The 10916-nt window shown below is 46.5% G+C and overlaps 1 protein-coding gene across 3 annotated transcripts; it reads left to right on the forward strand.

Annotated features, from left to right (window-relative positions):
• The first annotated feature begins 495 nt into the window (after positions 1-495).
• Positions 496-8870, forward strand: IL19 (interleukin 19). 3 transcript variants are annotated; one of them, XM_019629139.1, is made up of 7 exons: positions 496-553; positions 2908-3054; positions 3222-3287; positions 5774-5926; positions 6871-6945; positions 8381-8513; positions 8621-8870. In XM_019629139.1, the coding sequence occupies exons 2-6, from the start codon at positions 2911-2913 to the stop codon at positions 8474-8476; spliced, it is 534 nt and encodes a 177-aa protein (XP_019484684.1). In that variant the 5' UTR covers positions 496-553; positions 2908-2910; the 3' UTR covers positions 8477-8513; positions 8621-8870. The 3 variants fall into 3 exon arrangements, with proteins under 3 accessions (XP_019484684.1, XP_019484683.1, XP_019484685.1); XM_019629138.1 differs by having other exon boundaries at positions 8381-8870; XM_019629140.1 differs by having other exon boundaries at positions 6874-6945; positions 8381-8870.
• The last annotated feature ends 2046 nt before the right edge of the window (positions 8871-10916 follow it).

A 10916-nucleotide genomic window follows, 5' to 3' on the forward strand; every position in this document is an offset into this window, starting at 1 on the left:
TGTAAAGCATTTAGTTAGTGCCTGACACCTTGTAGGTGCTCAATAGCTGCATGAGGCATTGGGCAGGTGGGGTGTGTTGGAGTCACTGGCACCTGCAGAGTCTCACAGGGCTGGCTGCTCACAGGGTGTGGCCATCAGGAGAGCGCTTTCCTGAGTTTGCCTGCCGGGTACAGTTGGTGGCATGCCTCAGCTCTCAGGAAAGTGACCTAACTTGGATTTTTCTGTATGGACACAGAATTGCAAAAAAAATGCTCATTTGCATATAGATGGGGAGCTGATTTTTCCTAGAAGCTGCATGTCAAGACCCAGAGAAAGAAGCGTTTCTTAATAATGATTAATCAGCTGTATCTCAAATAAGAAAGAAAAGAAAAACAATTAAGGAAATGAAGTGCCAAGGAAACAAGGGAAAAAACAATCACCCCAAAGTGGACCCACCCAGTAAACCTTGACAGCATTTCCTCTTATCCACCTGCATAAAAGTGACCAGCCCTTTCCAAGCAGCAGAGAGCACCCAGAGAGAAGACACAGGAGCAGCCTGAGCACCCAGGGAGAGGTGAGCCTCATGCCAGCCGCCATCAGTGGCTTTTATTCATCTTCAGACTAGCCCGCATCCTTCACAGCCACAGAGAGGTGACCTGTCATGATTGTGTATGGCCTATGATATCCCAGGTGCTGGGTATTCTGTAGACCGTGGAGGGATATTCCATACAGAGGAGGAACTTTCTGGTACCTTATTCTCAATAAGAAGAGATGGAGAGTAGAAAAGAAGGGAGGGAAATCTAAAGTTTACTATTAATTTTTATTCTAAGAGCTAGGCTGGGCACTTTATAATATATCTTCTTTTAAATCCTTTGCAGTATTAAGTCTCTTTTTAAATGTAAGGAACATCACTGGTTCAGTTGACCCGGTCAGAAATGCATTTCCTTCCATCTGGTGTAAGGGGAGCTGCTGGGATCCCCAGCTGCAATTCCAGAGGGAGCAGAGCTGTCAGTAGGATGGCGTAGGGCTAAGGAGAGAGGGCCAGCCTGTCTGCCTTTTAATCCTGGCTCTGCCACATGGTGGCCATGGACCTTGGGCAGGTTACTTCACTTCTTTAAGTTTCAGTCCCCTTTTTGGCAAAACGGAGTTAGAAACAGAACCTACATTACAGGATGGTTGTCAGCATTAAATGATTGCGTAGAATGCTTGGTACAGTGCCTGACACATGTGGCGTGCATGATAAGTGTTAGCTACTGCTGTTACCTGGATCTGCCAAGATGTCTGGAATAGCCTCACCAAGCTAAGGAAGACATCTTTCTCCTCCACAAGATGTCTGGGGCTCCCGGCACGGGCAAGCAGGCAGTGTCCCAATGCTCCTGACAGTTATCTTTCCAGAAGAAAAACTGTGCTCTCTTCTTAGTCACTTGGCTTTCTAGAAGCTCCCCAGTCACCTTTAGAGGGGATAGAGCTCTGGGGGACTCTACAGACTGTCCTGCCAGTGAGGTCTATATTTTTGTTTTGTCAGAAAGAGAGAGGTTGCAAAAGGAGAAACCAAGCTCTTTAGGATAATGCCTGCTACATGGTGAGGCCTCAGCACACACCTGCTCTCTCACTGGGAGTGATGCTGAGTTGACGAGAGTTAAGGCAAAATGCTTTACTAAACAGGACTTGCTGTTTCTTAGCTTTTTGGAGAAGAGCCTGGGAACCCCAGGGAAGATCTGGGGAGCGGTGGTGGGGAACGGGGGCAGTTGGAGCTCATACTCCCACACATACGTGCTTTATAGTTAGAGCAACTGTTAACTATAAGTAGCGGGGGGAGGGGGGGCGCTCCACAGCCCCCTCAGCTGGCTTCCTATGTTCAGTGTCCCCCTCTCCTTCACTGCCACACACACTACACACACCCCAGCACACACATAGCTGGAAGTGAGAACACTGGGTGGGTACTACCAAGGATGCTGGGCAGAGAGGGCTGGTCTAATCACATACGTTGTTGTAAGACTTATCTTTAAGGCTAAGCTCTGTTTGTGAAACGTGGGCTACTAGTGGGGAAAGTCAAAGAACGAGGACTTAACAAGCTGTACAGTTATGTTTTGTGCCACGTTTGTCAATGCGTGTTATATGATACCATTTAAAGTGGTTAAATGAAAGAGGTGCAGAAAGACCAAGCAGGAATGGTGAGAGAATTAGAAAAGGCAGCGTGGGCACCTCAGGCTCTGGCCCTGTCTAGGGACTGGCTAGCTGCAGACATGTCCCTCATACCCCCTGGCTCAGTGGGGAACAGAGGGGAAGCCCCCACTTGCCCTCTGCAGGGGTAGCGTTCCAGTTTCTCTTCACTGTGGCTAATTAGTTATTAGGAGATGTCTCCCGCCTCCCTTTCTAATCTTCTTCAGAATGCGACATCTTCATAGTCGGCTTCAAACAAAGGATTTTCAGCAGATATGCAGTCAGGGCTTATAATAAAAGGGTGTTGCCTATATCGGGGGCAAATATAATAAACCAAATGTGCTTTTATGGTTTTTCAGATCTGTTGCCTAATTCCAAGGGTGGATGACCAACCCTGTTTTTCCTATTTAATTGATTAAAAACAATGCTTTTCACCCCTGTGGATAAAGTGAGTTGTGTTGAGTCATAATAGAGTGACATGCACACAAATACATTCCCTGGGACTTGAGAGAGCACTGTATTTTCCTTCCTGGGGTGGAGGTGGAGGCATGGGGGGCAGGGACGGAGGGAGGGCACATTCAATTGATTCAAGAAAACCAGAGGAGGAGGAGACACATGCCCCTGAACTCCGCTGGCTGAGGCATTGAGTCTGTTCTCTTGGTTGCTGCCTGGCCTGCCAGTGAGGTCCACAGGAGAGCTCAGTCAGGAGCCTCTTTCATCGCTCTCCACTTCTGACTGGACATCTGCTTTCTACCTTTCTTGCAGGACATGAAGGCACAGCACGTTTCCCTCTGCCTCCTGGGCACAATGCTTTTCCTGGGCTCAGTGCACGCTCGAGGTCTCAGGAGATGTCTGGTTTCCATGGACATGCACCATATAGAAGAGAGTTTCCAAGAAATCAAAAGAGCCATTGTGAGTACGGGTTCAGGTGTGGAGGTGCATGGGTAAGGTGAAGGTGTGGGCGTGGGAGGCTGCCTACCTTACCTCCTAACTTGAAGAGCAAGTTCCTTCTCATCATCTTTTGTGTCTCAGACATGGGGTACTCATCAGTTTTGTCTGTTCCTATGTTTCCTCCATAGCAAGCTAAGGACACCTTCCAAAATGTCACCATCTTGGCCACATCGGAGACCCTGCACAGCATTAAGGTACTGGCCTGTGTCTGCTCTTTCCTACGTTGCTAGTTTGACAGTGAAGTAGCCCTGGGCTGAGACAGAAACCCACATCCTGCCTCTCCTCTTTCCTAATCTCCAGCGTACTCTAAATGCACCTGGCTTCTCATCAAGCAACTGATGTGTTAAAGCACATTTGTGTCTCAGGGACTTCGAAACCCTTGGGAGCCATTGTTCTGTTGTTTGTGTCTGTGAGGGTTTTTATTTGTTTGTTGGTTGCTTTTTGTTTTATATCCTCATAGATACAAGTAATAGAATGGTGGTTACCAGAGGGAGAGGGAGGGAAAGGAAGGTCAAAGTGGATGAAGGGGCTCAGCTATATGACTAGGAGGCTAGGCTTTGGGTGGTGAGCACAAACTTGAGCATACAGGTGTCATATTATAAAGTTGTACACCTGAAATTTATGTAATTGTTGTTTACCAATGTTACCCCAATACATTTACCAAAAAAGAAGCCCCTGGGAGGAAATAAAGAAGTATCACTTAACTAGCAAGTGATTGAGGTGCCACCTGCTCAAATGGGACAGGATATCTATGGCTTAGAGTGATTCTAGAAGGTTTCATGGGGAAGCCAAGAAAATGAGCAGTGACTTAAAAGCTGAGTGGGTTGTGGGTTAGTGGATAAAAGAAAGGAAGGGGTTTGGGGAGCATGAACGAATGGGTGTATAAGATCAATGAATGTGTGTCAGGGGACAGTAAGGCAATCAGACTTGTGGTGCAAAGGATGCGAAGGTGAGTGGAAGAGGATGAGGTGGAAAAATACATTGAAGCCATTTTCCAAGAATCTTGAACACCAGGCTGAGCCTCGACCTTATAATAGAAGCAATAGGGAGTCCCTGTAGGTTTTTCAGCCAAAGGCTGCAAGACCACAAAGGCAACCTGGTGATGTTCTTCACAATGGACAACTCAAGGCAAGAAAGCCTCTATGGAGATCAGTCCAATTATCCAGATGAGAGGGTGATAAGAGTAAGTGTGTTACAACACAGTTGGCTTATGAGGTGATAATTCATTTTACAGAAAGGGCAACCAAGAACTACCTTTAAAAGTGAGCTCTTTCAGTCCTTGTAAGAATTCTAGAAAGATTTTTTTTTCCAGGTATTTCTATGTGACAGAGTGTAAGGTATATTTGCAATGAGCTACTTTTTCCTTGGACTCCTCTGCACGAAAGAATTCTTCTAGGCAGTATTGGGCTGAATTTATTTGTGACAAACAGATGTAGCCTCTTACTAAATGCTATTCCAGCCAACTGTATAAGAGACTCATAGGATATCACAGCTGGAAGTGACCCTAAAGACCATCTATTCCAAAACCATCATTTTCAGATGAGCAAATTAATATCTTGGGAGGGAGAATGACAAGTTAGAGACTGAGTCAGGGTTAGAGCCACATATCTCGTTCCTCTGTCTCCAGATTCTTATCCTCTCAAGGTCTAGAAATAGCTGAAGTAGAATAAGGAAAGGGGTCAATGAGGGTGCAGGTCTTTATCATATGCCTCCTTGATTAAAGCAAAGGTGTGCAACTTTTTGCCCCTTTGGTTAAGGGAACCAGCAAGAGCAATGGAAGAGAGGGGTTTTTGTATTGCAAGTAGAGTTTGCCATCTAGGAAATGCTACCCATGGGGCCAAGGAGGTTTTGCTGCCTTAATGCTAATGAAGTTGGATGCAGTATCCTGCTACAGATCCCTTCCTTCTCAGACTGAGCTATAAATCTGCAGAGTAACCCATTGACTCTCAGGGTGGGGTGCAAACTGCTAGAAGGAGTCTCAGCCTGGCCATCTGCTGTGAGCTATGCCATGGGAATTCAGGATCCCTCCCTTAGAGAGAACTGCACTCTGCCAAATGCAGACCTACCCAGATCTAGGCATTTCCCACAGCTCTCAGTTTCCATTCTTGCAAATCTCAGCTCAATCCGAATGATCTCTGCAGGACAGATTGGAAGAGAGTCGAGCAGGGTGACCAGGGTATCATTGCAATGGAAGGAATATGTGCCCAATACATGCCTGTCGTGCAATAGCCATTGAATAAATTCATGTTGATGGGTGGGAGACATGACAGAGAGGCAGAATTCAGCACAATGTAAGGATGTACTTTTCAAGAAACCTCCTCAGACATCTGTCCTTTCAAAAGGGAGATGCCTGATTCCTGGAAGAGTTTAAGCAGAAGTTAGTGGTGACATCTTTGGGATGCTGTAGAGAGAATTTTAGAGTATGACTGGGTTCCATCCCTTGTTAATATATCTCCTGGCCCTATAAAAAGAGGGGATGAACAGCAGCCTCTCCCTAGTTCCTTCATCATGAGTAGCTTTGATCTGGTAAGAGAAGATGGACAGTCTGAGACCAACATGAATTTTAAAAAGTCAGTTTTAGTTATCTCACTCCTTCCCACCCATACACAAATAGGCTGCTTTGGTCTTGGAAGATAATAAGGGAAGAGACCCTGGGGCTTTCTCTAATTTGTGTCTGTAGCCCTTAGATGTATGCTGCGTGACTAAGAGCCTCCTGGAGTTTTACGTGAACAGAGTGTTCAAGGACCATCAGGAGGTGAACCCCCAAATCTTGAGGAAAATCAGCAGCATTGCCAACTCTTTCCTCTACATGCAGAAGGCTCTGCAGCAATGTGTGAGTCATTACATTGCTACTCCAAGCACCTGCTCCCATCTGCCCCCGAGAGAGCCCAGGATGAGCTGGCCCTAGTGGGCTTTCTGAAATGGTTCTTGGAGTCAAAGGAAATTCCCTGCCCCGTCTGTCCATGGGGAGAACCATCAAGAACCTCTTCCGGTTGTCCTCCTTGCCCAGAGCTTCCTCCCTGCCCACTCCTTGTTAGACTCAGGTTTCCTCATGGACAGTGCTCCTGGGGTGACCACTTATGTCAGAGTATCCCTTATGTGCTCCCAGGGCTGGCCTGTGAGAGGGGTATGCCAAGGATTACAGGTTTATCTTTGGCATAGCCCTAGTTTCTTTGTTTCTGGCCCTTCGGGGTTTCCATACCAATTAACCTCTGGGTGGTTCCCTGGTATAGCCTATCCCTAAGGATCCCCTGTGAATGCTTTGTTATCTGTTAAAATTGAACATCAGAAATAAAGCCAAACAGAAACTAACCGACAAAAACTTAGACCAAGAGAAATCTTGGGCTCTAGTCCCATCTCTGCCAATGATTTCCTATGTGACTTTGTAGCAAGCTACTTCACCTCTCTGTGCCTTGGATTCTAAAATTGCTAGAAAAAATCATGACCCCCACCCCATTTATGTTAAGGTTCATTGAACCAATTATTTAATTAACCAACCCAACAAATATTTATTGAGTACCTACCTTGCGGGGTGCTGCTTTCACAGAGTGGTGTCAAGACAGGCTTGGCATCTACTTTCCTAGCTGGTGGGCTGTCAACCCAGAAAAAGAAAAAGCCCTAGTCAACCACAGGGTGACTCCCCTGCTGCTCCCACCTGAGTTTACTCACCTGACTCTCACCTGGGGAGGAAGGAGAAATGTCACTCCATGTGGGGAGGTGGTGGAAAGGGCAGGGTGGGAAGGTCCTCTGATGGGTGCTGCCTCCACTTTATCAAAGCAGGAGCAGAGGCTGTGTCACTGTGGGCAGGAAGCCACCAATGCAACCAGAATCATCCATGACAACTACGATCAGGTAAGGGCAGAGGAGAAGATGGGGAAAATGGAGATGACAAGTCGGAGCCTGACTGAGAGTGCAGCATCTTCTGCCTCCTCTCCATTCAAATTAATTCATTTACTCAGCATGTATTTATTGCAGGCCTTCCCAGTTCTATGTGTCTGCAAAGAGTATGTTGGTCTTACCTTATTTGCTAATTTCCTGTGTTCCCCTTCCCCACCATCCCTTCACCATTTTCTTATGCCCTCACGTATTAGACCTAACCTGTGTTAGGTTTTGAGGGAAAACACATACTGCCGAAGATGGGGGTGACACAGAGGGAGCAAAGATCCCCCATGAATTGGAAGCTGTTATGCTGGAACATGTTACCTGCCAGGTATCACTGTGGCCTGCAACCATCATGAGTGTTCTGTGTAGTGCAGAGCATGCTTCTCTTGTAGATGTAGGTGCACGTCTCATACATAGGTGGTGGGAGAAATGGTGCTTCTTACGTGCATCGTTTAGAGATTTTGTTGAAAGACATGTTCTGGACTAGTAGGCCTGGAATGAGGCCTAGGATTCTGCTTTTGGACCACGCTCCCAAATGATGCCAATACTTTGAATAGCAAGGAGATGGGGAGTCTGTTCAGAACTCTGCTTCTTTGTGGAGAGGCTCCATAGGATAATGTTATAACAATGGCTAAGAGGCATATTGTTCTTATTATGAGCCAGGTATTGTTCTAAGCACACTACAGGTATTAACCACATTTATTCCTCACAACACTGCTATGAGCCATTATCTGCATTTGAAAAACTAGGAAATTGAGGCACAAACAGGTTAAATAACTTAGCTAAGTTCATACCTCAACTAAGACTCGATCCTATGCTGTCTGGCTCCACAGGACATACTTTTGGATCTTATCTTTTTTTAGTATACTGAGGAAGAGGTGGAGTAAGTCAGGAGCCTTGGGTTGTAGTTCCAGCCCTGCTACCAATCTGCTGTGTGACGTTGGGTAGGACACTGATCCTTAGGGACTTCGGTGTTTTTATATGTCAAATGGGGACAACACGCTCTCCCTACCACCGCACCGCACCTTGGGATTGAGACCTTCTGAAGCTAATGTGAAAAGGAAAAATAAACAGAAGAACTGTCCAGGAAGGCAAGGTGTTTTCTTTGTTTTTTTTTTTTTAATGTGTGTTTTTTTTCTGTGAAAAAGAAGGAAAAAGAAAAACAGAGGGCAAATAAGAAAGAATTGAAAATTTTCTTTACAAGTTGCTGACATGATTAACTGCTTGTTTGTGGAAAACAATTTGCGTTGCCTGTTGGGAAAATAATTTTGAGTCTGTATGCTGAGCAAATATAATTGACGGAGAGAAAGAAAGGCTTGTGAGGACCAAAACATGGGGAAAGTGATCTGAAAACAATTACGCAGTCTGGAAAGACAGGTTCTTATGATGATTTCCCTGGTTTCAGCTGGACGTCAGATCTGCGGCCATCAAGTCTCTGGGAGAGCTGGACCTCGTGCTGGCCTGGATTGGCCAGAATCATCAAGGAACTTCCACTGCCTGAGAACAAGAAACCTGATTACTCTGGGATGAACAGCCCTGTGAGGTTTCCAGTAGGAGACAGCCCGCTTTGAAGGGGAGGGAAATGGGGGAAGGTATTATTTTTATGCAAATATGTCTTTTTGAAGAAGTCTCTCTGCTGATTTAGAATCTCTCCGCTGGTGCTGAGGTCTTCTAGAGGGAAAATCTAGGTTGAGCAGATCTCACCCTGCAGCTGCAAGTTCCACTGGCTGAGCCCAGGCTCTCTCATCCCACCTGAAAGTAGCCTAATACCCTACTGTCATATTTATAATGAAACATGTCTATTGAAATGTCCTGTGAGCCATCCTGGAGGAAAAGGATTGGCTTCCCCCTAATTTATTGTGAAGTTGTTTATCCCATGTCTGTGATGTGAGCTGAGCGATATAGCCTGTAAGTACACATTGTACTGACTGATTTATTTGAATAAACTCTTTTTTTTTTAACAATAAGTGGAAGTATCTTCTGATTCAGGGAGGGTCAGTCAAGGAATCATGAACAGTGACTAGTAGAAATGAATGGGGGGGCCGGCCGAGTGGCTCAGCTGGTTAAGAGCTCTCTTGGGAGCGCCAGCTCTGAGCCGCAGGGCTGTGGTTCAGATCCCACATTGAGGGCCAGTGACACTGCCCTCTACAACTAAGATGATGAACAACAGCTCAACCTGGAGCTGGGCTGGCAGCCAGCGTGAGCAGCCGGTAGCCGGTGTGAGCTACCAGGAGCCGCTGTGAGTGGCCAACCAATGACCGGTGACCGATTGCCTCACCCAGGAAGAGCACAATGATCATGCCAACATGGGCCAGTGAAGCGACGTCCTCCACAACTAGACTGAAGAACAAAACAGCAACTTGTAAACCTGTCTGTTCCTCTTCCCTGATTCCCCAACGCTGTTCCCCTCCCCCCAATTCCCAATAAAATCTTAAAAAAAAAAAAGAAATGAATGGGGTCTTAAGGAACATAAGATGGGGAAACTGAGGCCTAGAGAGGGATAACAACTTACTGAGCCCCAAGGCAAGTTAGTGCAGGAAGGGTTTCAAACGGAATCTCTAAAGTCTTCTTCCAGCACCTTGTCCTCCACATGATGATTAAGAAGGTGAATGGAGGGCTTCTGACTACCGGTTCCTTGACGTCATTTCACTTCTGATTCTCCTCTTTGTCTGTGTCTTTGATTTTCCTTTCTGTCTGACCTTCTCTGTCTTTACCTCTCTCTGTCATTTCTTTCTTACTGCCCCCAACCTAGATACATCTTCCCTGACCTTAAATTCATCTCCATGGGTGTATGTATATACGTCGGGCTAGAGAAGGGTGTTGCTGACAGAGGGATGGTTGTCATGGTGACGAAGCTGAACAAGTACAGCCCCAGGCATGGGATATCCTGGGTAAAGTGGAGCGATGCCGAAATGGGCACCAACATTTAGATGGACACTCCTCAGGTGGTCAACGACAATCACAACTGACACACTGAGCATCTGCACCACGTGCCAGGTGCTGAAATAAGCACTTTCTATGCATTATCCAGCGTCAGTATCCATACGGTGACTGGCTAAACACAAAGGGGTTGGCTAAAGCACCCTTTATTCCTACCTGAGAAAGAGGTTTCACAGAGCGTGCTTCCGTGGACAGAGCAAGGCCTCTGAAGTCAGACAGACTGGTTCTAATCCTATGTGACTTTGTCAAATCACTTATGTCTCTAAGCCTTCTTCTGTAGAATGGAGATATAACACCAGTCTCAAAGTGTTGCTGTGAGCATCAGATGAGGTGAAGCGCCCCTCCTACCACCACCCCTGTAACCCCAGGTTGGGGAGGCTACAGGGTATTGCGTGAAGAGCACCAAGCCAGGAGCTAGTCTCATTCCAAGGTTTCTCCTGAATTCCTGGGGGCAGGTCACTAGATTTCTTTGGTTCTTAGTGGTCTGTAATGTGGACACTGACTTCTATATTATCTACTGTGTATGATAATTTAAAAGCCAGAATCATTCCAAAGGCCTAGGGAGCCGTCCTATCTGTACACACGGCCTCGCCAACTCCGTTTCCTCTAACCGTGCAGCCTCCTGTTTGCCTGGTTCTCACCAAGCCAGCCACACTGGCCCCTTTGTGTTCCTCACGCACAGCAGGTGTTCTCACCTTAGGGCCGTTGCACTCTGCGGGCATGCACATGTGTAAACTGAGGTAGGGTTAAACAAACAAACAAACCCCAGTGTTATGCTTTAATGGCATTGACAGGCTATTCAGAGGACCCAATCTGACCTTGGATGGACATCCATCCTGAGCTGGATGGATGATGGCAGGACCAGCTTCGTCATAGCATTTCTGTCTTTTATGACCACCCTGGGGTACGCCTCCCCCAGACACCTGCACCTCCTTCAGGACTTACTGAAAAGATATCCTGTTTAAGCCTGAAACCCCCAATTCCCTTTGGCACATCTTATA

The sequence above is a fragment of the Hipposideros armiger genome, unplaced genomic scaffold (assembly GCF_001890085.2).
Source record: "Hipposideros armiger isolate ML-2016 unplaced genomic scaffold, ASM189008v1 scaffold_826, whole genome shotgun sequence".
Taxonomy (NCBI): Eukaryota; Metazoa; Chordata; class Mammalia; order Chiroptera; family Hipposideridae; genus Hipposideros; species Hipposideros armiger.